This window comes from Anser anser, assembly GCF_964211835.1.
Source record: "Anser anser genome assembly, chromosome: Z".
NCBI classification, from domain to species: Eukaryota; Metazoa; Chordata; class Aves; order Anseriformes; family Anatidae; genus Anser; species Anser anser.
The window spans coordinates 34,752,387-34,779,867 of record NC_139723.1 but is presented as its reverse complement, the minus strand read 5'-3'; the positions used below and the strand labels follow the sequence as shown (position 1 = coordinate 34,779,867).

At 44.4% G+C, this 27,481-nt stretch overlaps 1 protein-coding gene across 2 annotated transcripts in view; it reads left to right on the top strand.

The window, feature by feature from the left end:
- The window catches only part of ABCA1 (ATP binding cassette subfamily A member 1), a 92,903-nt gene that overhangs the window by 18,285 nt on the left and 47,137 nt on the right, over positions 1-27,481 (top strand). For both annotated transcript variants that reach the window (XM_083815977.1, XM_083815976.1), the window contains exons 3-6: positions 2,301-2,394; positions 6,261-6,402; positions 7,249-7,370; positions 25,936-26,057. In XM_083815977.1, the coding sequence (XP_083672103.1) occupies positions 2,301-2,394; positions 6,261-6,402; positions 7,249-7,370; positions 25,936-26,057 (480 nt within the window). The remainder of the gene's footprint in view (positions 1-2,300; positions 2,395-6,260; positions 6,403-7,248; positions 7,371-25,935; positions 26,058-27,481) is intronic.

Sequence of the window (27,481 nt, the reverse complement as noted above, 5' to 3'; positions counted from 1 at the left end):
AGATGGGGTGGTAGTTTGGTTAGTTGTTGCTCAACAGATTTCCTGTTGACACAGCGTTGATTTCAATATTTAATAGTAGCCAGCATTGTCAGCCAACTGGTATAAATTGGGCATGGTTTGGGAACTAGCCTAGTAAAACTATGAACAGTTTGTGCTGCCTCTGAACTCACCTTCTGTGTGCAAACGGGATGTTCCTTCCTCAGTTCCAGATGGGGCAGGGGTGGCAGCCGGGGTCGGGAGCTTGGAGTTTCGTTTTACTGTTCACCAGGCTGGTCTGGTCGCTGCAGCATGAAACAGTGGGAGAGGAGACTTGGTTCTTCAGTGTCTTCTTAGCAGGAACCTGGGAGAGGCACATCCCTTTCAGTATGCGTGTGTCCTCTTCTGCAAAAGCCCCAGCAGATGAAAAGCTCTGGTATAATTGCTGTCATGTGAAGGTCAGGAAGCAGCATGGGAAGGAACCTATTGAACTCTAGGAGCAAAAGGAAAATAATTTGTTTTTTGTTGAATAGCATAAGAGGCTGCCCAGGGAGTCCAAACTCTCTACTGAAAATCTGCAGATGCATTGTTTGACCCCAGGCAAGCCTCAATTGCCAGCCGCATCTCATGGAGTAGCATTTCATTTGCAGCTGTGATGTAGCAGCCTTCAGCTGCTAACATACAGTTCAGTCGGTCCAAATGGCCTTCCTCTTTTCTCTTTGTCCTTCCCTGGGTTGTGAATCTGGAAAGCCAGAAACATGCGTGCACATACATATGCAGAAGCATACAGCACCTTGCATGCAGCCTGCATGTGGTTACCTTCTGGATTGTGCAATTAGACTACTAAGGCATTTTTGTGGCACCTTTGTTAGCGTAGTTTCAGTGCATTTCCTTATCCGATGGCTATATAATATGTGCATGTGAATAACGGGTGGGAAACAGTATTCAAAACTCATCCTGCAGAGCCGGGCATCATTACCAGAAATGCCTGGGAGACTCTGATGCTCCGTTTTCACTTCTGGGTACAGTTACCATGTGGATGGATGTCAGCCATTAGTGGTATCTGTGAAGAGGCATCCTAGATGGTTCCTCTGCTGGATCATGGCATTTGTTTTAACATACTGATTTTACAGCGTGATATTTTTTTCAAGGTACAGTAGTGAAGAAATCTCACCTCCAAGTTTGATTGGAGTGCTCTGTGTTGAATGTCAAGAGCCTAATTTTAGCTGTTAATGGTGTAATACAGGAAAACACATTTGTGTGGGGAATATCTCCTCCACTGGATTGCAGGTCTTATTCCGTCTGGCCTGTAAGAGTGACGTAGATATCTTTTCTAATAAGATGTTTTATTCCTGCAAAGGAGAAAAGATTGCTCTTGACCAAGAAAGTACTCTCGTTTCCATTCCCCAAAGCATAGAAGTAGCAGTATAAAAAGCTTTCAGTTTTCCTTGTCTCGTGGTTTACCCGAGATGCATGTTTAGGCAGCCTTTCTGGAAGGGGAGAGGAGGGAATAGCTGGTGAAGCTCAAGCCTGGAACTCTTTTGCTTGTGTTCCAGGAGCTCTGTGTTGAAGTGTTGCTTTCTCTATGTGCCTCTGTGGGGGATGTAGCACATACCAGTGAATTTTGCTGTGCTTCAATTCCTTAAAAAATGCTTTGCATTTAATTGTACCCTTTTCTTCTTTCCTCACCTCATTCCTCTAAATAACTGAGTTCTTTTATCTTTACCTGACACTCACTGTGTATATGTAAGTACCCCAGAACAGTGTTTGCCTGCCTTTGGGAACGTAAATACACCAGAACAAAATAGTAACTAGGTATAAGCTTAGTAGCTTTGCTCTCGTGATAACAATATGCATCTCTAACAGAGAAACTGAAAGATTTGGCACAGCTATGCACTGGCACAATTTTCATCCCTGATGTTAGGGTAGAAGCTGAGTGGTTTATTGTGAGGATGAGATGTAAGTACTTCCCACTAACTCTAAAATATGAGGCCAAAAATTCAGCTAATTGCTGGGAAGATTAATTGGGCAGTTTCTTGCAGGCAAGAGACGAAAAGAGCTATAAAAAAGCCAAAAATAACCCTTCTTAAGCACATCCAGTTTAGGCCTGTAACTGTCACATATCAACAAGAAAAGACTAATTCTTCACAGAGTGTCTTCTGAAGTAGAAGGAACAAACTTTTTGGTCCTGGAATGCATAACCAAAAGGACACGAGACTGTGCTTGGAAAGCTGTCCTGACTTACAAGTGGATTGTACTGGAAACTCTGTTCTCTCCTGTATTTTGCGTATGACGTCTTAATACTTTGTCTTTATTGTTTCCAGTTCCAGCTGCTGATCGAAGTTGCTTGGCCTCTGTTTATCTTCTTCATCCTGATCTCTGTAAGACTTTCATATCCGCCCTACGAACAGCATGAATGTAAGTACCGAATGCAGCAGCTGCACCCAGAGCGGTTGTTCCATAGCTAGGAGGCAGCAATGCCAACTGGCGAGAGACAAAGAACAGGGGTAGTGGTTGCATACCTCTCAGTAATCTTCAGGGAAGCTTTAGTGGCTGCTTTCCTTCCATCTTGGGGTCTGCAGCCTGTTCTGACACGTTAATGTTGCTTCATTACCGTACATTGCTCCTGCTTTTCTTGATGTTCCTTAGTTTCTGCAGTTCTGTTAGCTGAGAATATGCTGTGGGAGCGTGACAAGTCTGTAAAACCCACACAGAACCTAAGCCTTATTTCTCATCCTTGATCCGTATGTGACTTAGCATAGAAAGAAAGCAGTGTTCAGATCTGTAGGAAAGCAATCTCATTTTCAGGCAGTAATGTGGGCTAATGTATTACATAAAACAACAGAGGTGCAATTCCATTCCTTCTAACTGCACACCATCAGCTCCGTATTCAGTAGGTTCGGCAGCCATACACTTGCGAAGAAAACTGTTGTATTTTTCTCTTCACATCATAAATGGGCACACGTCAGCTTTTCCTTCAGAGGAAGCTTATTCTTGCCCTGCGGATGGCTGTCATTAGGCCTCTGTGTTGGTTGCCGTTTGATTTAGGAAGCATATCTTGTTTATTAGCATTATGCTTCATCTTACCATGATTGGTGGCGACCTCATGCTGCAATCAGCTGACGATGGAAGAGCTCTTTGTTTATCTTTCCTTTGCCTGATTACTACAAGGTAAGGGTTAAGGGTCAGCACAACATGTTTCTGGAGGGCAAACTGAAGTATTTTGTTCTTAAAATAGGTGAAGAACTAGCTCTTACAGCACTTACCCTGTGGTTCTTTGCAGCGGCTGGGGCATTTTATGCTGCTTGCTAGGCTTTCAAGCTAGCAAGGAGCCTTTCAAGGTTGAAGTGCTAATGTCTGCAGTTTCCCTATATGCATCGGACACTGCTGCTCTCATGCACTGCCTAAGTCACTTTCTACTGTGGCTGGTAGGATAATTGAAGCTTCTCTAAATGCCATCTCGTACTTTGCTGCATGACATTTGAGTTGCATTTCCTAACCAAGTATTACAGTGGCATTAGGAGAAATACCTGCAATATGGACATGGAACTAGAGAGAAGCAAGAGAAGCAATAGGCAGTCTACTCAGCTGGTATAAATAACTGCAGCAGCCTCAATGGTAATTCTTCCCAGCTGTAGCAGTGCTGTGTATAGACTCAAACCCAGAAAGAGCTGCTTTTGCATAGCTGCTCATATTGGTTTTGTTATTCATTAGCCTCCTTGTGTGTCCTTTGGTCTGGCACCCTGGTGTCAGAAGCAGAATTTTAATTCAGTCTTTCACCTGCAGCCCTTTTTCCTCCCCATTTTTGTTGACTAATGTTGTTTTGTCTGCCTTCTCCCACTCTTGGCATCAGGATTCACAGCGTGTAGAGCATCTGGTAAATTTTAAATTCACACTATGGTTAATTCCTCTCCTGTTTTGAGAAGCTTTCAGCAAAATGAAAGCTAAGTCCTTTAATTGAAGTCTGGATTGGTTTCACTGCCTGTTCACTCGTATGCTGACAAATACTGGTGCGTTCTGTAGTGGAACATTTTTTGCTGAACTGTGAGCAGAGATACTGGAAGGAAACCTTGAGTTCATGGTGAACTCTGTGGCAACCTGTGGATGCCTTAGGGAAACAGGATTGTTATCTGTAATGGCAGCACTGTCTGCTGTTATGAAATGACTCGCAGGTAATGCCTGACGATAGCAGTAACAGAGCTGCGTGCAGATGCTTTGCAACCTCCAAATACCCTCGTTATTTTGATGGCATAATGTTTTTAATTAACAAATAAGATTTTCAGCTCTTTTTCTGTTTGAGGCAAAGGAGAAGAACCAGGATTGGACTGTTTGTGTGATCAGACTTTTTCCAGACAGGACATTTATTTCCAGCTGCTTGGTCTGGTGTGGGGAACCTTTTTCTGAAAACACGGGAAAATTTTGCTAACTCTTCAATGATAGCTGCATGGCTTTCACCAGATCAGCCAGAGAAGGCATCTCAGACTATGAGAGCTCTCTGGTATTTCTTTCATATCATCAGCATTTTATTTTAATGTAATTAAATATCTTTATCCAGAAGAACCATTGAGCAAAATTGCTGACTTTGTCTTGTAGAGCTTGACTTTTTTTTTTCCATTCCTGTGGTCTTCTGAGGTATTCAAAATGGGCTTCATTTGTAAGAAAAAGGCCCAACAGAAAAAAAAATCTATTGAAAAGCTAGATGTTTGCAGCAATACCATTGAAAAGGGAGTGCTGATATATTGTGTTTTCTGAGTAACTCTGCTGTCTTAAAACTGGATGATTCCACTTTACTCTTTGAGAAGCTGCCATTACATGCTTCACTGTATGTAGAAAATTACTGTGAATTCCTGTGCACTCTTTCTGTTTTCATACTGCTCTTTATTTTATTTTACTTTTTATCCATGTAAAATAAAAGGCATGGAGGAGAAGGTGTTTCTTTTAGAAATTTTAGGAAAATAATCTGAACATCTTAGCGCTTTTCTTCTTTTATCCTCCCCATACCCCTCTGCCAAGAAGAACAAAAACCAGAAATGAAACAAAAGCCAGAGAGCTCAGGTAAATAGCTTTTCTATTTTAAAAAGAACACTAGGAACAAGTAGTCCCCTGGGTACTGGAAACAATGAACCTTTGCTTCCCTCACCTTTCTCCTGGACAGAGTCCTTGGCTTTCTGCAGGGAGGACTGGTAAGCACCCTGTCTTCTTTCCACCACCTGTACCAACTGGACTTGTTGGATCTGAGCAGTTTTGACTTCTGGGGGCTTGGTACCCCTGTTGTGGCTGTGGAGGTAGCCAGGCCAGATGAGGCAGGCACCAAGACGTGAGATTTGGAGAGCAGTGCAAGGCATATTGTGGGTCTCATTGTCAAAACCTTATGCAAGGGAGAGTTGGTTACCTCCCTAGGGTTGGGGTAAGGAAGTGAATTCATGTGCAGAAAGCAGAGTGACAAGCCTTCTCAGTTACGGGATTGTATGAGGGAAGCCTTTCTTTGAAGGCTGAGGGATTCTCAAGTACCCGGGTGGCATACTGGTGGAGCTCCACCATGGGCAGTTTTTTTCTGCTTTAACACTCAACCAGAATTCATAACATAAATAGGATGCTAATGTTAAGGTATGCCTTAAGTAGCTCTTTAAGTGAAAGAGTTGAATTTTATTGGAAAGACCTGAAATTGGCAGACAGATGTCTTAGTGTTTCAGGAATTCCGAAATCTTAAAATTGTCTGGAAATCAGCTATTATGGGAGAACAATGACACATTTATCTTAGGTAAACCAGTGTAGGCACCCCACACGTGCTGACCTTTTGCTTGGAGCTTACAGTGCTTGTAAGTGGGATTTCGAAAACCGAAAGGTCTGAGTATTAAGGGTCTCCAGAACCAAGATGCTGACCTGGGCTGTCACTGTGGACAGTCCCTTGTGTTGGACAACCATGTTAATCCAGAGCAACCTGGCTGGCTAGAAAGTAATATGTGTGCGTGTGGTCAATATTGCCAGGCTTTGGAGCTGCCTATTTTTGCGTGTTCCTCAAGTAGTATGTCCCCTTCAGCATGGCCAAAAACAATAGTGCAAGCTTTTACAGGCTTAACAAGGTGTAGTTTTTAAGTGGAGGAGGCCAGAGCTGCATGGACAAGTTAACATCTACTCAACCCTCTTGGTGTTGGCCTTTCTGCTCTGTTGTAAACAATTTGAGGCAATAACCAGGACAGGATTGCCATTGCCCTCTACTGCTACATGGCATTACATCTGGCTTGTCGTGTGTCTGTCTCCTAACTCTTGTGTTTCGGTTTTAGGTCACTTCCCAAACAAAGCTATGCCTTCAGCTGGAACCTTGCCTTGGATACAGGGGATCATTTGCAACGCCAACAACCCTTGTTTCCGCTACCCAACTCCTGGGGAATCCCCTGGTATTGTTGGAAACTTCAATGCCTCCATGTGAGTCTAGTCTGACTGCTTTTTCCTAATCTCTGTTCTTGGGGGAACATATGGAAAAGGGATATTTTGAAGTCACCAGTTAATTCTGCTGCCACCTCAAGGACCAAGCTCTCCAGCTCCCAGTTCAGAGGGCCTGTGGTGTATCCCTGCGTCCAAGCAGTTGAAGCTCTCGTTGAATAGAGCTTTGCTGGGGCAAGGGCTGGGTCTGTTCTCTCACTGAGTGCTCAGGATTCAGCCCATAAAAAGGTGAGGTGTAAACTCTGTTCCCCAGGGAACCCCCATTACCTGGCTAATGTACCTCCAAGATGGACAAAGTAGAGTGAGAGACTAAGAGCAGCTTAAGAGCAGGGTCTGGGTGATTCTCCTTGTCAGTTATTACTGGCTAATGTGTTGCAGGAAGCTCCATTTGTGGCCAGCATCCTTGTACCCTACCTTGCTTGCTGCATTTGTACTGTCAGGCTAGCTAGGCTTAAAGCAGAATAAAAGGTGTCTGCAACCTGGAAAAGCATTTGAAAAGGAGCAAGGGCACACTTAAATTATTGAGTTCTAAGAGGGAGCAGTTTACAAGCAGCAGGAGGCCCTCTCCATCCAAGTCTGAACTGCTTTGAAACGCTTGGAGGCTACCAGTGTAACTTTGTTTGACCCTGCTTTAGCAGACAACTTTTATTAGGCTCCTTAATTGTCCCGAGGGTGGCCACCAAAGAAAGGGCTCATTGTACGGAAGAGGGCAGTGGGATAACTGGAAGGACCGAAGTTTGAAATTGGGATGTAAAACTGTGTCTGTGGATGCTGGCTCACAGAGCTGATGACTGCTTTTTTGTTTGTTTTTCCCGTCTCTTCCACCAGTGTTTCCCGCCTGTTCTCAGATGCCAAGAGGTTACTCTTGTACAGCCAACAGGACACGAGCATAAAGGATGTCCAGAAGGTCTTGGGAAAACTGCGGAAGTTGGGAAACTCCTCTGGGTCAGGTAATGGCATGGCGGAAAGAGCCACCTACATTTGGTTAATTCTGCATGTGTGAACTTCTGACATATATGATAAAAGGAAGCTGCATGGTTACCACTTGCTGCTCATCAGACCTTTTCCAGTCCTACAGAAGTAACTTAAGCCTCTTCATGTCAAAGCTTTGTGTGCTCTTCAGATTCTTCTGTGGAAGAGAAAGGGGAGGTCTGAATGCCAAGAATAGCAGCTGTTTTGGATGTGAAATTACAATCCTCAGCCCACTGAAGTGATTTAAAATGCTGACTTTCTCAAAGGAGTTTAGGTAGTGTGTGTTTGGAAAACACTAGTTATTTTGCCAATGAAGCAATGAACCCATTACAGCTTGAATTTACCTCTCTACCCTACAAGCTGCAAAAGGAAGTGAGCTGAAGGAAAACAGATAAGGAAAAGCTGATGTTGGCCTCGAGTTTACAAACTCAGAGCTGATTATTGATGACAATTAAGTCTTCATTTCCCTTCTTGGTTTTTAGTTTCCCTGTGACTGTTTGGTGTAGGGTACTGTATTCTCTGCTATTGTCCAGTAGGATTTTCAGTGACAAGCTCCAGAAGAAAATGTTTTGTCTTACGGGCTCTTACTGCCCTGTTAGTGGAAAACAAACAAACAAACAAAAACACCAACAACTGAGGATCCTGCCATTTTTAGCTGATGTGGGAATGCCTGGCATGGCTTCTTGTTCCATGGAAATGAATAACTAACTAGTGTGAGATCACATCGGAAGCTCGCTGCAGAGCTGGGACTTGCAACATCTTTGTCCAGTCTTGGGGGATATATTTCCAAGCCTCTCTGACATGGCAGCTTGTTAGAGTTTTTTGGGGTACACTTCTCTGAAAGATTATTTCTCTTGACTGCTTTGTTGGTACTGCATGCTTCTATTGGAAACAATAGTTGGATATTATTGGAAAGTAACAGTTTAGGAAGAAATATTTGCAGAGCTGGGAATGCAGCTGTTGAGTGCCTTCACCTACAAGCACTTGACAGTATTTTAGTGTTTTGTGAAAGTTGTCCCTGGTTTCACAGTTGTAGTGTTCCCAGCTCTTTTCATACGAGTATGGTTCAGGTAGGCTCCAGGAAGAATAATACCTGACCTGGTGGGATGTGAATAGTTTCACAAGTCTGATGTGGCCTGAGCATACTTCTAAGGCAGAGGTAACATTTTAATATTCTGTCTTGTGTTGCTCAGTACACTGCAGGTCTCTTTGAAATAATCTATGTTGTTACTGGCGGGTTGGTAGATGCAAAGGGGTTTGTCTTGGATAAATATAACCTTCCTCTCTCCCCTTAAGGGCTGTCCAGAATCCCAATGTGATCAGATCTGCAGGTGTTAGTGCAGCCTGCTGCCCTTCTTCTTACGTTAGTTGACATGTATCCTTATGTATAGGGGACACCCTTCATTCCTAGGCTCAATGTCCACCCATATTGCCAGGCTCCCTTCTTTTTACTCTTGACAGCTGGTAAGTGGCACCACCATCCTTTTACTGAAATCTGCAATAGCTAAGGGGGAGTGGGTATATGGTGAACCCTTTGTGCAGAGATGGACAGATAATGAACACAGCCAAAATGAGCTAAGATGACTATATTCCTCAAGGAGAGATTAAAAACACATTGAAGGGAACTCATTAAACACCTTGTTTTAACTCAGTGTTGTGGGAACAAGCCTTTCCTGTGGGAACAGCATAAGTTGTCACCAGGTTTTACATCTAATTTCTGCAGTACTATCGGCAAGTTAACTGTACCAAAGAGAGTAGATACTTGTGTTTTGTATTGAAACATAAAGAGAGCATCAAATGTGAACATTTACAAGAATATGACTGAAGCCATAAGCTGAAGCATCATTGTTGGGAAGGTTTGAGGGGGAGGAGTGATTCCAAGAAACATTTTGCATAGGGAGTATTGTGCGAGTCTAGTCAGAAGTCTCGTGTTTCTCTACACTACAAAGACTACTGGGCTGATTGCAAAGAATAAGCATCAGACAAGTCATCAAAGATTGTATTTCTGTAATAAAGTATTTCAAATGTGTAGTGAAAAAAGATAATCAAGCCTCCATGTCATTAGAATGACAGACTGTCCATTGTTGATATGGCTTGTAGGGAACAAAGCTTGTGCTTGTTTGTCCTTCCTATGATATGCTAATTTACAAAGCCACCAACTTGGGGGTCCCTGCTGCCCACTCTTTGGCTGCCTGATTCATTCTTTGACAGCATGCATAAAACTGCATCCTCTAATTTTACAAGTATTTATGTATTTATCCTTAGCAATGCTTAGATTCCTGTACAATGAAGGGAACTACAGATGAACCCTTCAGCTGCTGTTGACAGAGGTGTGAGGAGTAGCTTAAATCCCTCTGTCTCTGGGTTATTTCAGTGACTCTGGGAACCTAAGCAGACCGTAAGAGAGAGAGGTCAGATGTGAGAGCCTCCCAAACTGAAAGGATGTTCTGAGTAAATACAGCCCCTGTGGTCTACAGGAAGAAAGCTCCTTTGCCTGCCTTAGTACAGGCATTTCCCGCAATTAGCAGGAGGGCTAATTACCTGATGAGTTAATAATTAAAAAAAAAAGTAATACCTCATCCATTCCAGTTCTGGCCTGGATCTGACGCCTCTTCAATCAGTGATGCAGACAAATACAGTTTTGCAGCTGACATTTCCCCACTGGGAGTAACTGTATGCTCCTTACTTTGTATTATGGACTCAGCTGGGGTCTCTGCAGCTCCTTCTTCCTCTCTCCAGTTGGTGTGATGTCCCTCTTCCATACACACTTCCCACTGCTGTCTGATGGCTTTAAAACAGGCTTCAAGATGACCTTCTGTTACTAGTGTAAAAGCTAGAGCTACGGTATGGTTTGTTCTAATATTATGCAGAGTATGCATGTCTGTGTTTGACTCCAGATGTTTGAATCAGTTAAGAGATCATTTGCCAAAGTCCTCTGACTTCAAACTTGTTTTTAAAAAGAGCCTTGACAAACTAATGTCCAAGGTGGGATTGCTGGTGTTATCTGATCTGAAATTAAGCACATTCTGAACCTTGGGGAAGGGATGCGTGCCTAAGATGTCAGGGTACTTACGCAGGTGCCACTAAGTCAGGAGTCTTGGTTAAAGGCACAAGGCAGGACCCTGAGATTTTGCTCAGGGAGTACTTTAAACTCATGACAACGGGCTTTGTGCCTCCATCACTTCTGAGGGATCATGTCTTATGAAGAACAGGGATGGTTTTCCAGGAGCTAGAGAAGTGTCTCCTGTTCTCTGCTGCTTCTAGCTCCAGAACTGCTGTCCAGCTGAATGGGAGGATGTGGCCATTAGGGAGCAGCCCACATTCTTTCCATTCTAGCCAGGATGAAGCTCTGGCTGGTGGAGAGGGGGAGATCAACACCAGTGGCTGTCATACTGTATGGGAGCTGCTGTTTATGGCAGCTTCCAGCAAGCCCTGAGCAGTGAAATCTACGTGCATGCACACACATACTGCAACCCAATCGATTTTGCAGGCAGGTGCCAGGTGCCCTCTCCTTCCCAGCACTTGTTACATCTCTGTCCAGTGATGTCACCAAGGTCTTCAACATTCATATGATAAGGCAGAGTACAAATCAGAACAGAGTCAAAGACCTTGGTGACAGCACTTCCAAGAGCAAGACATGGCTGCTGGGACTGCTCCCTACCATAGGCTTGGCTCATTGGTTATTGGTGTTGGCTTTGCAACTGGCCTCAGTGCTGAGGATAAAGTGTTTACAAGAAATAAGCTTTTCTTCTGTTTTGGAAGGTGGAGGTACACCTTCCTTTTTGCTCTGAGGCATCCGTTCTTTGTTTCCTTCTTCTCTCTAAAAGGATCCCAAATGTTTTGCTTTGCAGTGCCATGGGGTAATAAAAATCAACAAGTAAAACTAAAGCCACCTTCTCTGTTGTTGCTAACAGTTGCACATGTAAGCCAGTCTAGCCGGTATTTACTTCATTGCTCTTAGTTTTCAGTGATCCCAAAGGGCATGTTTTTATTTTCCTTGAAACCAACCCAACTAAACAAAAAGGGAGCAATGAAATAGGCAGAGGGAAACAAACATCGCCTAAGAAGTTGCATCATATCTCAGGCTGTTGTTCTATACATGCCCTCCCTTTCCTGCTTGTTTGCTAGATTAGTATTACCCATGGTGTAGGAGAAACATCAGCTGGATGGCATCCTCTGCCAGTGTTGCACCTTGGTGGCTCTAGGTCCTGCACAGACAGGTGTTGGGGCTGAAGGAGTTTGCATCCTGTCCAGTCAGAGATAGTAGGGCTACTTTTTTATTTCAAGAATGGTGGAGGGCTAGGGCTGAACAGTGGCCTTGGGAGAGGCTTTGTGGCGGTATGTGACCTGCTGGATGATTATTAGGGTGCTCAGGGAAACAGGATGTTCTGCATTATCTACTAGATGACTTTGAGGTGATAGATAGCTCCCTCCTCGGTGTCTTCTCCCTAATAAAAATGGCCCCACACCCTCAAGCTAAACATTTGAATCGGTTCTTATACCTGCCTACATCTCCCTAATTAAGCTGGTTTCCTCCCTGACTTACCTTGGGAAGGATCCTAGCAAAAACCAGCCAGGCTAGAACGAGGACTAACAAACCATATGTCCAGGTGGCCTTCATCCCCGGAAACACCTGCATACACCAGTGGTTGCAGGGTGGCATTCCTGGCATCTCATGGTAGCAAGTAAATACACGTCTGGGTCCTCTGATACTGTGCTCCATAGAGACGCACAAGGCCTTGCCTTTCCTTCAGTCTGGGAAAAATGGCGCCAAAACCACCGCTCTGTGGTAACAGGGGTGAGATCTTTACTCTTGGGGTCATCTAGGAAGGCCAGTTGCTGAGCGTGATTCATGTATTTTGTTGCGTTAACGTTCAGCAGAACTCCGCGTGGGGTTCTTGGAGGTCTCCAGGCTGCTGTCCCCTCCCAGCCCAAAGCATCCAGCCAAGAAGGCGAACCCAGGACTGTGTGTGAACAGCCGTAATTCTGCTTTGGTCAGATACGGTCTGTCAGGATGGAGCATGTGGAAGAAGCTGCCACACTGGGCAGTCAGATTGCAGAAAGGGATTTACTTTGTTGTGAGCTGTGTCAGTCAGACAGGAGACTCGGGTATGCACAGTTTTCCCACATTTGCCTAATTTTCTTGAAAGCACTGAGTCTCTGAGCAGGCACAGGTAGAAAACATTTCCAGTACGTTCTTGGAAGTTCAAGCCCCTTACTACAGGTAGTGAGCAGCGTCTCTGTGTGAATCTGGAGGGTTCATTATGCTTTTGTCATAAACTCCAGCAGGTAGACTGACAGTCAAGAGGGGTACCAATATTGAGAAGACTTCTTATGGTGGCATTCAGCCCAAATTATGTGTTGTGCAGTTAGCTATAACACTTTTAGTGACATGGCACAGTATTTGCTAAACTACACACTTGTACACTTACCACTTCCATTGGAGTCTGCTTGTGCTTTCCTTGCTATTTTGAAGCTGAAAGTAAGATTAAAGTAATAAAATAATTCTGTTAGAGGTTTAGGCACCAAGGTCTACTGCACTATTAAATCTTTTACCAGGAAAATCATCCTTGCTTCCCGTGGGGGTGTCCGTGAACTTTCAGAGATTTTTTGTTGGTAACAGCATTGTTATTACATGACTGTACTTAGAGGCTGGGATGGGTAAACAGAAGCAGCATAATGTGCATCACTGTCTTGTGATTCTGCAGAACTGGGCTTCAGTGCCTGTGTGTTTGTAGCTGAACTTCCCTTCTGCTTTTGAAGTGGGAGGTTTACATTGATTCTAGCTTGCACTCTAGGTAGAATATGCATGCATGTGGATATAGGAGGGAAAGACTGAAGTCCCTTTGAAAGCGGAGTTCAGAACATCCATTCAGCATCACGTTACATCTGGCCTTGCTTTAGTGTTTGCACTGTAAGTGATGAGAGCTTGAGAAAGACATCTAGGATTCCCATGATAAAGGACTGTGTGTACCATGTTAAAAAATGTAAGGGGAATCACGAGGATGTCACCATTGGTCTGTATTGGTGAAGAGCAGTGCTGACAGTTTGGTTACTTTAAGACCACCTTACCTGATGATGCCACCAAACAATTTGACCACTTGCAGGGCAACCAACAGTGCCCATAGTTAAAATATGCAACACAGCTACTACAACAAATTTTAGAAAATCACTGCACCTTAGAGGCACTGGCTTTATCTTGATGTTAATTTGTCTAGAGAAAGACACAAAGATAAAGAAAACAAGAATTGCTTATTGTGCTTGTTGCAGCATGAATAATATCAGCTGCCAAAACAGGACGCTGTGGGAGAGTTCTTCCTTTAGTCTCCTAAAACTCTCTTCAGTCTGGTCTGTCAACACCGACTTTTGTTCTGAATCACCAAGTAAAACCAAGCATTAAATGAACAGTTACACCTTTCACACTGTCCTATTATCTCACTCTTTTTTTTATGCAACCTTATCAGCAGAGCTTGCTAATACCAGCATTATGTTGCTGAAAACATATTCTCAGTGTTAACTTCAATTTGCATTTATTTTCTCCATTCCTCATTCTGACACAATTTCTGGGTTTGTTCTCAATGACTTCTAATCTCAGAATCTCAATAAATTGCCTGATTTGTGGAAGATCACATTTGGTTTATCTAAGGTACAGGCTGAGATTGGATGAGAGGGGAGAGTCACAGGCTGCTAGCACCAATCTCGATGTGAAAACAGTCTCCTAGAAAACTTGTACCACTGTCCTCTGGTGAAGAGTGCAGCTGTTCCCAGGGGATTTCCTTTTGTTTGTGCTCTCATGAGAGTGGCTATTAGGAAATGGCCACAGCTGGAAAAAGCCCTGTCCACCTCTGTATCTGACTTGGTACTGAGGCTGGAGTACATAATTTTGATCCGACCTACCATATCTCCAAAGTTAATATTGAGCTTTGGAGCCTTCTCTAGTAATAATACATTTCATCTTTTTTTTTTTTTCATCGTTACAAACATTTATTTATTCCCGAATTTTACAGCATCCCTGTGAGCTAAATAAACAGCTGCCAAGGAACTGGAGTCCTCCTTCTACAACACAGTAGGATGTGACATAGTTTTAAATGTAGTCAGGATGCAATAAAAGATGATGGCTTTGAAATATTGTTGATGTTGAATCAAAGTTCATTTTTATCCAGGCAAGAACACTGCCTGACCAATTTCTTTGAAAACCATAAAAATTCAATTTTTGTAGGCTGCCATTTTCACAGGGAACACATGCTGTTCTATTTAAGTATTTTTGGTCATAAAATAAGTGACTGTCAATGTCAGGATCCTGGCTAAAATCAAACAACATTTTCTACCTCCTGTTGCTAAATTTCTTTGCTCCTTCAACAGACTGCAACATTCTTTACTTGCAGTCCTGTTTTTTTAGTGTTGCTGTGTATTATCAAGTAGTGGTTATGTCTTGTTTAAGAGATGAATTTTTATTTCAGATTATAGGTTTTGGGCTTGAATCAGACTTTGTAAACAAGAAACATGCAAAGTTATGGAAAAATCCTTTTGAGATAAATGAAAATGCTCCAGAATACAAAAGTGTTGCACATTTTTATGTATTAACCGAGTTGTAATAATTAACCCAGCTTGTTAGAACTTAATATTGATTATGCTTCTAATGAGATTCTTGGCTGATGAAAAATTGGTATAGCTCTGAAAAGCTTGTGGAACATAGCTCAGCTGAAGATCTTGCTCAGGCATTTTTATGCTGACCTGTCCACACTGAGGTATACATGAGGGAGATTGAAGCTGATATGTGACATACATCTCTATAAACAGCTCAAGGTTCATCCCCTATTTAGTTTTAATTTTAAGGGTGGTGCAATAGAAGACTGCATTTTAAGGGATTTTTAGTACAGATCCTTTCCTGTTCGTTTCTTAGCCTTACTGTTCTTCTAAAAAGGTAACTTTCTGGAGTTAATACTACTTCTGAGTTAGGTGCATTTTCTGTCGATGCTGGTGGAAGGCTTGCATGACTACAGCCAGGCAGACTACAGCCATAACCTGTTCCATCTCAGGAGGCCTTTCTGTGCAGTTCTCTACATATTTTAGCAAGTGCTGCTAGAACCTAGTTGGACCATATCTGAGCCTTAGGAAAGAACCAGCTGTCATCTACCCAACAAAATGGCACTTCAGAATGTTAAAAAAAATAAAAAGTGAAAAAAAAATCACTTGAGTCAAGATGGAAGCACGTTGTCCCAACAGTTGTCCTTACAATAATGCCACAGATCTGTGACATAATCAATGTCCATCAGATCTCTCTGCTCACCTGTGCTCTTTCCTGCTCTACTCACACGTTTATCCACTGCCCAGCAGGCAGGGAAAGCAATAATTGTAGTGCTGTAAAGCCAGAGAACAGAACTCAAGACAAAACAGTTCTTTAAGCCCACAATTATCTTTAGCTATGCAGTTCATTTACTTCCTTTTCAAGTTGTATGGTAGTGCTACTTGAAGAAAGTCAAAAGAGTGGTACCAGGGTGTCCATATAAGTAATGCACAAGCCTCCTTCAGCAGTACACACTTTTTCTTCCATTAAACTGCACTGGTCTGGGGCTCTGAAGTACTCAGGACCCTGTTCCTCAAGCAGCAAGTGGCACTGCTCTTTGCTGCGTCTACTAGTAGTGCTCCTGACCTCTGTGTGAAATAGGAGGCACTAATGCTGCCACAAGTACTCCAAGGTGTATTTTCAGCTGGCAAGCTCTGCCAGTACTGAAGGGAAGGAAGGGTTAGTATATTGCCAGTCCAGAGTGACGCCAAACAGAAGGATGAGCTCTTCAGACTACCAAGGCAAGGTCTTTTGGGAGCTTCCTGGTGTAAACAGCAGCACAGCGTAGTACTTAGGAAGCAAGAGACATGATCTGTACCCAAAACTTTTGTTACGTGAATTTGGGCAAGACGTATTCACTCAGTATCTGCTTTTCAAACCATGTTTCTCAAAGATTGAGAAAGTTCTTTAACTATTTTGAAGTGCTGTTGCTCAACAGCCTGATTAATGGTAGTAACGGGGCCGAATGGTTGCAAAGGTTTCCCTGAGCAAGACAGAGCACATTCTGTTGTTGCAGTGCTGAAGCTTGATTTTTTCTTTCCTTTGGACTTGAAGCTCAGAAGCAAAACTGAAGTACATTATTAATAACTTTCCAACATCCAACCAAATTCAAACATAAGAAACACGAGGATTTGAAATCATTTAGATATAGGTATATGTTCAGAATAAGTAGGCAGAGCTCCCGTTTAAGCTAGTTGGACTATAGTGATTGTCTGATTCTTGTGAATCCTTAGCAGTTTTGCTACCTTTTGGATTGGTTTGACCCTGGGAAGCTCCTTGTTCCGGAGCTGGCTTTTGCTGTTGTGCACTAGATGAGGGAGCGTTAGGACTTGGCACTAAATCCAGAAGTGACACTTCTTCCTGACAGGCGGGGAAGCAAGATGCACGGTGATCTGCTGACTGCAGACCCGGTATCGTGTTGAGCCAGATGTCAGCTGAGTTCTACGAATCCTTGTCGAGAGAGAGGAAGGCAGCCAAGGCAGAGTGAGGCTTCACACCCAAGGAAGGTGTGGCTATTTCTTTTTTCATCTTTCTGTGCAAAGCTAAACAATGCAAGTGCAGGACAGTCAGGCTCCTTTGATTCTGGGCAGCTCTGCCTGTTGTTTTGCTTACAGTTCATCATTACCCCTACTGGTGTTGTGGGGGAAGCCTTTCTAATGGGATACCTGGTGCTGGGCTGCAGCTGTAAGTCAGAAGAAGCCTGGTGTTGCTGGGGTGGTTCTGCCTGCTTGTTTCAGGCCTCTGAAGCTATTCTGATACAGGTATTTTCTCTCTGCATTTGAACCAGCAGTCTCCCAGATGCTTGCTCACATCTCCAGCTCATGAAAGCCCTTCCGCTATTAGTAATGGTCATTTGATTAAAATGACCAGTCCTGCCTTTTCCTGTGACTTGAATTTCCACTGAATATAAAGTCACTTGTCCAAGCGCAAGCAACGCTGGCCTGGGTCTTCGTTGGCCACAGCTCCTCCCATCAACTTCTGCTTAGGTCCATACTTTTTGATAGCATAGTGTCACACCGTGTACTCTCACAGCAGTCTTTGCCATTGGAATAGTGGTTTGTGGCTGGACGTGACCACGCAGTTTGTTTTCCAGTCTGTCTATTGATTTTTAATATATTTTACTGTATCTCTGAGTTGATGTTTTGGCGTATCCAAAATCTGCATGTTACCTAGGGCATAATGTTCTTAGTGCAGTTAAAATCCAAACCTTATTTTTAGCAACCAACCCTTACCTTCAGGCTCTTTAGAAACACTTCTCAGGTATTGCCAAGTATCTATTTTTTTCTTCTGAGCTGGATTTGACAAACAGAGACCTTCCATAGTCTGTACTAGCCTCAAAAACTTTCTACATACCACTCCTGAAAATCATTTTGCTGTAATAATGAAGTATCATTATCTGGTCAGATCTGAGGTCTGTCATCGGTATAGCTGACAAGCCAATTCATGGGTTGGAAGATGTGCAGTGTGGCAGTTTATCCTTATTTTGTGAAAAGTAGTAGGAGAATTCTCAACCAGTTATAACTGCCTTGTGAACTCTGGAACCCTGCTCAGAATTTGCTTCTTAAAACAATACAGTGGAGGTATTCGATTTTTTTTCTGAAGGCCTGCTTCATTTATTGTACTGTACAAAGCCTGAATACAAGTAACATTTTTTTTTTTTTTTAAACTCGCCAACTGTATTTCACAGTTGTCTGTGCTGATAACAGTATTTGGTTTGCAGCAGGGGAAAAGACGAGAATATCTTTTTTATGGTGTTATACAAGACCAGGGGGTGTGGGTGTGGATGGATGTGTTCCTTCGCAGACGGAAGCGCTGGAGGCCGTGTTTGTTCGTAGAACTGCTGCTGACCGCCATGCGGCTTTCACTTTTGTGTCCCGTACCTATGCTTTTTGATGCAGAGGCTATCTGTTGGCATGTTTGTCACACAGGAGGGGACCTGATGACATTTGAGACTTCAGGTAGTACCCAAACAGAGGTATAAGCCTTGTGTTCCTTGCTGACTTTCCATGCAGGTTGGAGGTGGGATCTCAGCTGGCTTAAATTGGCTCTACATTCTTGAAGCCAACACGCCCCCAGTAAAAGCTGAGGACTGCTCTCTTCTCTGTGCAACCAGCAATGTCAGCTGTGCCTTCAACCAGAGTGATTGTGCTGTCTGGTGCTTTTAAAGCCCTTCTAAGCAAAAGTGCTGACTTAAGAGAGGAATGGAGGTCCCAAAGCCTGCAAACCCAAATTGCAGGCTTATATCCTAGCACTTCTCTTAAGATGCAGCACAGTGTTTTGTCCAGCGTTAATCTTTGCTGGCTCACAAACCAAAGCAACCAAAGCAATGACATTATGGTTAAGGTGCAAGTGCCTGACAGAGTAATGTTTTGGGAACTCCTGGGCAGGGAAGTTCAGCGGACCAAGAGGTCCTCCTGCCCATGTCTTACACCTCCTGAGGAGCTGTTCTTTTTATCACTGTTCCTCCTGCTTTTCATGTTCTAAACATTGTGAGTGTTGTACCATACCACACCATGCAGATGAGTTTGAAGTCACTTTTCTGTGCCAGACATTCTCTCCTGGTTCTGGAGCATTTGAGCTCGTCTCTTGAGACCATGGTGATGACAGTAAAATGACCTCGGGCAAGGGGGATCTCTCTGATGTGCCTGTTTGTTGTGGCTATCCAAGCACTGCTTGGTACCTCAGACTCACCTCCTAACTCGTAGCTCCGAGCACAACAAGTGGGAAGGACAAGAGAAGTGAGTTCTCCACGGTGGAAAGAGAGGACCTGTTGCACAATACGTACCTTTATCCAGGAGAAATCCTAGCTGCTGGAGAAGGGCAGGAGGCTGCCTCCTCACTACACACTTCACCAGGGAAATTTGACATAGCAAATATGTCAAGATTACGGGCTCTAGTTAAATGGTGCTAACTTGGGTGTCATCTAATGTCTCCACAGACAGCACTGATGGACTCATCATAGACCTATAGCCTGCCATGAAAACACATCAAGCTATGGCTGTAGAAGGAACAGCACTTCGATTGCAAGCAAATTAGGCCTGTGTTTTCACATGAGCAAGTCCTGCACAACAGGCCTGCTGAGCTGCTTGATTTCTTGTCAACAAATCAGGGCACAGCCGTCTAACTTGTTCAGAGAACAGTTTTGCACTTGTTAGTATCAACAGGGATACAGGCAGCTCCGAGAGCTATTCCCACCATACAGGGGCAAGGGTGCCTACAGGAAAAGGAATATTAAACCTTAGTAACTGCCCTTTTTTTTTAATAAATATTTGTATGTATGTGTCATACGTCACTTGATCATGCTCTCCAGATGTGTTGCTTGAAGTTAGGGTTATAATGAGGGCAAATGAAAATTTGCCCCCTTGCCAAAGCCGAGCAGTGGGTCATCTGGAAGGTTTGCTTTTCACGCTGTAGATGTGGGCTGTTGGCTCAGAGTGGTACAACACTGTAACAGACTCCAACATTAGGAGGCCTCTATTTCCTCAGAGTAAGTGTCAATTCCTGAGTCCTTCAATTCCACTGTTACTTTGTTTGAAAGCCTCTTTTTATGGGAAGTAGCCTCAGGCTCCTTTCATCTATAAATCAATGACGGGTATTGAGTGTGAAAATCAGTTGAGTCATTTAAGTGCACCTGTCATGTATTTTTGAGGAACACTTCCCATAATCTCCACTGAAAAATTAGCACAAAATTCCAGCGTAAGTGTTAATCCTGCAAGCACATTTGGTTTGTCTGCGCTGGTCCTTTTCCTATGTGAGGAGTTGCTAATTGTTAAGGTAAGTCTCCAGCCAGAGTCCTCTTGGTGGTAACACGTGCCACTTGTAAATGCTTTCAGCTGCAGGAGCTGAGACTAGCTCTTGGTCTGCTGGTAGCCCATTCGTGCACTTGGTATCTTGCAAAACGTCCTGTTGCTGGGGGTATGGCTGGTAAAGAAGCAATGCCCTGGGTGAAGCAGGGCTCTGTGGCCAGGGAGCCTTCTCATCTTGTCTTCTGGTCATGCAAAGGCACTGTGGAGCAGGGTTGCACAGGCATGACAGGCAGGTGTATAATCAGGCTGGTGTGGGTGGATGTGAATTACTGCCTTCACATGAAAGCTCTGAGGAGGCACTGTGCACCTACCTCCCGTTCTGCAGAAGTGCAGTTTTGTCCCAGCAGGGAGCCAGGTACAGTGAATCCCAGTTCCCTCACTGGTATCTCCTTTGGGCATTTATGGAATCCTGCTCATTCTAACAAAGCTACAGCTTCGTATGCCCAGTCTTGTCTCACTGGTTCATCTTGCAGTGATGCTTTTATGTAGCTGCTATGAAAATGATTGGGTTGCCTTATTAGCAGTCTGTGATGAGAAATAAAGGGTCATAATTTAACAACAGCTTCTCTGTTGTCTTGATGCTTGGCTGTGAGGAACACAGGCTTAGCCAAAGGGTAGCAAATCTGCTAACCGCAATGGATATCCAGAAAATAACATAATTGTTTTCTGCCCTGAACGTTCCGTAAGTAGGGACTGAAATTCCCTGAAGATAAATAGTCACACTTATCGATGGGACACACTGCCCTGTTTTCCTCCTAGCTTCTAAATTAGCATGGCATGAATCGCCTTCTCCCCCTTCCTTCGCCGAGTTCCTTGTAGGGACTTACGGCATGTGAGGCTGGGAAATAAACAGTACATCAGCCTGTCAGATTGTTTTCAGTCAGCCTAAGTTAGTTTTAAACTGGTTGAAAGTCTGGTTTACTATAGTTTATGGAGAACAAACCCTTTGAGCACAAACCCCGCAAATTGAAGTCAGACCTGGTGAGCTTTGTATTCTATGGTACACTGAGATATGTTGAACTAACATTTGCATGCCTTTTATTTTTAGAAGGCAGTGCTCAGGATATGAAAACTGTAGCCACAATTTCCGTGGGGTTTTGTTTTTCTACCCTATTGTTTCATTTTTAAAAGAAGCCGCATAATTAAATTTTGAAAGGAAGGTATGAGCCCATTGTGCTTCCAAGTGAAGCAAGAAAGAATGGGAGGGATGTTTAGGAGAACAGTCCTGCTCTCTAACCTGCACAATTTTTATCTTCGCACTTGTCTGTGGATCCTCTCAGTTTTGCTGGAAATAGTCACTGCTTGCTCTGGGAGCACTCATGGTCATACTAATAGTAAGAGCAGCAAATTAAAACAGGTTCCTCACTGTGGGTTCTCTAGCTCTTTCCTGCATTGAGCTGCCTTTAGAGCCTGTGAAAGTAACCGGTGATGTGTTTCCAGAGTGATGACAGTAAAAAACTCTAGCTGTGGAGAACATATGAACCACGGACACTTTCTTCACTGCACAATCAGTGTTTCAGTCCAGATCTAGAGGGAAAGTAGACTAGTTTATCTGCAGTGTTTCTCATGACCCCACATAGCAATGACTTGCCATTATTTATAGTGGACATATTTTGTTCTGCACTTCGACTTAACCAATAACGTAGCAAGCATGGAGTTTCTGTTTTTCTTGCTAATTCATATGGATGTCTTGAGCCCCTTGAGTAGACTTTTTTGCTATTATTGTCACAATGATTTGATTCTCAAGCCAGAAGTGACCAGTCTGGCTCTGTGCTCAGGGGCGAAGGTGCTGGAAGGGCTGAGCTGTCAGGAAACTCTGAATCTTGAACAGATTTAAAACAGTCCTCAATGTCTTCAATGTGAAAATCCCGAAATTCTATTTTCCCTGCCCAGAGCTCAGCCCCCTGCGTCAGTTTGAAGCAACAGGAAAGCCATGTCTTTCATGAAGTCAGTGTCCGTGAAATGCTGCCATGTGTGATTGTTCAATCCTGACCTGTGATTTCAGAGAGGAAGGGTGGTTTTGTGGTTAAGGCACAAGACGGCCAGTTCTGGGAGCTCTTGGTTCTGCTGGAGACTTCCTTGCGTGACTGTAAGGGAGGACATTTCTCCCTGCCCCACAGGGGAAGTGGACTTCTGCTTGCTTCGTACGGATGGGGACTGTCTCCTGCTCTGTTGCTATACAGTGCCCAAGCTGGAGCTCAGCAGAACAAGGCTCAACACATCAGTCCTGTTGGGCCTGCTGAGGTGAGGGTGCTACTTGCATGGTTTATAAGCACAGCCCCCATTTGTGTTTGTTGTTGCTCTGCTTTTGTTCCTTTGGGGTCATGACTGAAATTACAAAGGTAGGCTACCATGAACACCATCTACCTTAGTATTTCTTCTGCTGTGAGACAGTAACTTCAGATGTCCATCTCACCTCCAAATCATGGCAGAGGCTGACGTCAGATCTAATCATCTTCCAGTGTGGTGGCTCAGTCTGACCTCACGTTTGTGCCTGGGGCTCATCTCGACTCATGGTACCTGAGTTTCTGACTGGGAAGCTGTTCCCTGCTGTGGTAGTGGTGAGGGGAGCCTGCAGTCCTGGCTTTCTGTTGGAGGCAAAGGGAGAGGGGAAGAGAGTCTGTCCGTCCACATCAGCAAAACACAGAGGGACATCTTCCTGACGTGCTCTGTGGATGCTGCAGCTGCATTGCTCAGTGTCAGCTGGGTTGCAATAGCTGACCGTACCAGTGCTTTTCGTCATTCTCAAATGTGAGAGAAGACGCACGAGTTAAATAACATTTGAGCTGACATTTTGCCTCACGTTTTTTGAGTAACTTGATAGTGTGTCTGAGCTTTTATGGCAGAAAAATATTACAGTAGTTGGCCTCTGGTTGTAAAATGTGTTCTACTCCAAATGTTTGCATTATTAGGTAAGCTTGATACTAGCCTTCAAAAGACCTGTCTCTTTCTTTTGTTTTCTATTTTTGGGGTGGTTCTTTCAACTAATGCCCTTGTATTTCATATACCCTTGCGGGCAAGCAACCTTGGAGCAGAATGGCTGTTTTCAAGAGGAAAGATCTATTAACTTTCATCTTCTTGAAATACCCAGGGCAGGAATTTAGACTGACTGCAGTGTGCAGTGCTTTTCTGTGGCTTCATGTGCAAATTGTTATGTGTGCCTCCGTGACTGGGGGTGTGACATGAGACACTGAGCTGTGAGTGCTAGAAGTAGGACCAGACAGGGTGGGGGAGAAAACGCACAGTGAGAGAGGCTGGCTGTTTGCTTAGGGTGTTGCAGTGGGACCATGATGTTTGGATTTGGCCCCTTGGTCTCGCAGAGCTTCCACATGTGGTCTCAGACACAAAAAGGATATGGCCAAGTAAGCATAGGTTCGTGCCCAGCCAGTTGGAAGCTAAGTATTATCCCACAAGCAGTTCTGGTAATTTCACGTGCTGGTAACTTTATGTTCTGTTCCCATCATGTTTTCTTCCAAATGATGATAAAAACCCCTTCAGGCATTTGTAGGAGTTGCCTTAGAAGTCAGCTTTGATTTTCAGCAAATTCTGGTGCTGAGCAAGTCTGAAAATACTCAGCATGATAAAAAGGAAGGGGAGAAATACCCTGTTAACCCTGGACTGGTTAATTACAGTTGTGAAGGACGGCAGGCTGTTCCTCCGCATGATGATTACAGAGAGGCCAGGAGGAGTCCAAGCGTTGTTCAGGTTGCTTTCCTGCAACTACGTACAGAGTCTTCTCCTGACCAAGAGAATCCTACTTTCGCATGGCAGCCCCAGTGCATCTCCTCTTCCCCCCTCAAACAAACAACAATGAGGATTCAGAAAAGTAGGAGAATTATTGCATGGTTACTTTTTTTTATATTATTAAAAAAAGGTGTATGGCCCCTTTAAGAGGAGCTTGAAAAATCCTCCGAACAGGGACAGACTACATGAAAAAGCTTGCAAACATCTGAACTTTGCATGCTAGGGCACCTTCAGCCAGCTACTCTTTTGTCCATCCGAGTTTCTGAACCATTGATGATCTCACCAAAAAAAAAGCAAACAAGCTGCACAGGAGCGTTCAGGGAGCTCGCGCCTTTCAGGAGCAGCCAAGGAACGGGGCTGGGGAGGTTTTCCTTCAGCAGCATTGAGGCAGGCTGCTTTAGCCTCTGCTGGGGAGGAGGACAGCATGAGGCGGCCGCACGTTATGGCAGCAGCGGCGGGTGGTTTCCTTGCGAGGTTTCCTGCCACGAGCAGCAGAGCGCAGAGGGCGAGGGAGCAGCCTTTGTCCCGAAGTAACCTCCGCATCGCCTCGGCCGAGGGTGGTGGTGGTGGTGGTGGTGGCGGTGGCGGCTGCTCGCGCGGAACCAGAAGGCGACAGGGCGTTTGTAACTGGATATGTGGACGAGGGAGCGACGACCGACAGTAACCCGGCGCGCTTCGTGCCGCAGGAGCAGCGCCTGTGGCCTGCTGCCTGGGCGCCCGCAGCCTGCCCGGGCCGGACCCGGCACCGTGGGCAGCAGCCGGCTCCTGATGGGAGCCAGGCTCTTTTTTTCTTCCCCAGGGTGGGTTTTCTAGGAGGGATCACCAGCCTGGTGAAGCGAAAAACCAAAAGGTTGGGGGTAGCAGCAGCTGCTGTTGCTCCGCCTGTTACTCCTAGGGCTGCCTGCAGGACTTTCCTGTCAGGGCTCGATCTTTGCTGCGGGCACTCATGTCCTCTTCTTCCTCGAGCAGACAAAGCAGCATGATGCCCTGCTGGTGGGCTCAGTGTCACCTGGAAACCTTCACCCCAGTAAATCCCGCCAGGCCTCCTCTCTCAGCTCTCCCTGGCATAGCTGCTTTCCTCATCCCCACTTATTTAAGCATAGTGAAATGCGAGTTGGCCTCTCGAAAGAAAGAAACAGCATGAGGGTCAGTCAGTTGCTTAAGCTCTGGGCTTGTGAACTTTAATATTGTACATGGGTTATAATTTCCAGATGGCTCGCGTGTGCTGTGAGGGAGATACACATTTGTTTAAAGCGGGGAGCTGAAGGTGAAGGTGAAGCTTTGGGAGAAGAAAATGGAATAAAAGTGTTTGCAGAAATTTTGCCAGAGTGGTTAAGATTGCTTCCTATGTTTTCATGCAGTTCTGTATGACCTGATCTCTTTTTGTCTGCGCACATCAGACTTTGAAATACTTTGTGGTAGAGTAAATATAGTAGTTTTGTAGAGTACATCTTGTAGTTACTATTAGCATAATTAAATATGGACTACTAAATCCCTGCATGGTCCATGTACCAAATGAGTCCTGCGTTCAGTAAGAGCACAGGCATTAAGAGAAGCTGAATCTTTGTGCAAGGCTAATGCTGGAGCAGATTTCACCCCAGAGCAGGGGAATAGCTTGGTCTCCCTTGCTGCTTCTGTGTCTGACTAATGGACAGTGTGTGCAAATTGAGTTTAAGTATTAAATTAAGTTGTTTTTAACACCCTTCTCCCCCCTTTTTTTGAGATCGAGACATCATAGTTTGACATCTCTCAAAGCTGCCATGCTTCAGAGCATTTTGCTAGCATCTCCTGCTTTCTTTATGCTATTGTTTGTGTAATCCCCTCTCCCCTATTTGTCAGCTGTTGCTTTTCCTGTTCAGAGCTCTCACATGAATTTCCTTTTGGCTTTGCCCTGACCAAAATGTTGCTGGTTTTGTCACTTTTCAGACTTGAAACTTCGGGATTTCCTGGTTGACAACGAGACATTCTCAGACTTCCTCTATCATAATGTGTCCATGCCATCATCTGCAGTAGAGGAGCTACTGAACGCAGAGGTCAAGCTCCAGCAGGTAAAGAGCGCTTTCAACCACTAATATAATGGTCAGTCTATTGTTTGTTTAACTATAGTGCCAAGATCCACAGTGCAGGATCCCTCTATGCTAGGTGTTGTACAAACAGAGAGGAAAATGTAATCCCTGCTTCTCTCTTCCTCCTTACCCTCAACTTACTGTCTTATTTGGTTGTAAGCTGTAAAAAGACACTAAGACCCACATGGAAATGTTTTGATTAGCATAAGAAACTAGCCTTTGTATCCTTCAGGCTAAATGGAATCTCCTATTTCCCATCTTTTTTTTTTTTTTTTCCACCCAGTGAAACATTAATTAGGTTGCTAGTGCTGCACCTGGGTCTGGGCAATCCCAGACAGGAGTACAGACTGGGAGAAGAACTTGTTCAGAGCCGCCCTGCGGAGAGAGACTTGGTGGTTCTGGTGGACAAAAGGCTCGACATGGGGCAGCAGTGCGCGCTTGCAGCCCAGGAGGCCAACTGTGTCCTGGGCTGCATCAACAGAGGGGTGGTCAGCAGATGGAGGGAGAGGATTATGCCCTCTTGAGGCTCCACCTGGTGTACTGCATCCAGGTTTGAGGCCCCCAGCACAAGAAAGATGTGGACCTGTAAGAGTGAGTCCAGAGGAGGGCTACAAAGATGATCAGAGGGCTGGAGCACCTCTTCTATGAAGAAAGGCTGAGAGAGCTGGGGATGTTCAGCCTGGAGAAGAGAAGGCTCCGGGAGACCTCATTGCGGCCTTTCAATACTTAAAGGGGTCTTATAAAGGGCTCTTTACTTGGGTAGATAATGAAAGGACAAGGGGGAATGGTCTTAAACTAAAAGAGGATAGGTTTAGATTAGACACTAAGAGGAAATTCTTCACTGTAAGGGTTGTGAGGCACCAGCACAGGTTGCCCAGAGAAGTTGTGGATGCCCCATCCCTGAAGGCATTTAAGGCCAGGCTGGATGGGACCTTGCCCTGCTGATCTAGTGGGTGGCATCCCCGCCTATGCCAGGGAGATTGGAGTTAGATGATCTTGAAGGCCCCTTCCAACCCAAGCCATTCTATGATTCTAGTTACAGCTGCTGCCCCTCTTCCACATAGTGTCTCATTCTTCAGTGAATTCTCTCAAGCCATCTTTTTCAGTGCAGTTTGATAATTATTCATACAAGTTAAGTTGTACTAAAAAAAAAGGTGGAAAAAATAGGTGACATATCTATAAATGGGTGACAGCTTCACTCATATAAGGTTGTACAGAAAGGCCTATTCAGAGTATGCAAACCTCTCACAGCAAATGCAGTCTACAAATGCAGACTTCTCCTGCAGTCTGTTGGTGTCCTATAGTTGCGTAATAAGCCCAGAATTACAGTTTGTAAGCAAGTAGGGAACTGGAATTTCTGAGGAGAAAGTTCACTGATGTTACTGTAATGTACTCCAGTGTCCTAA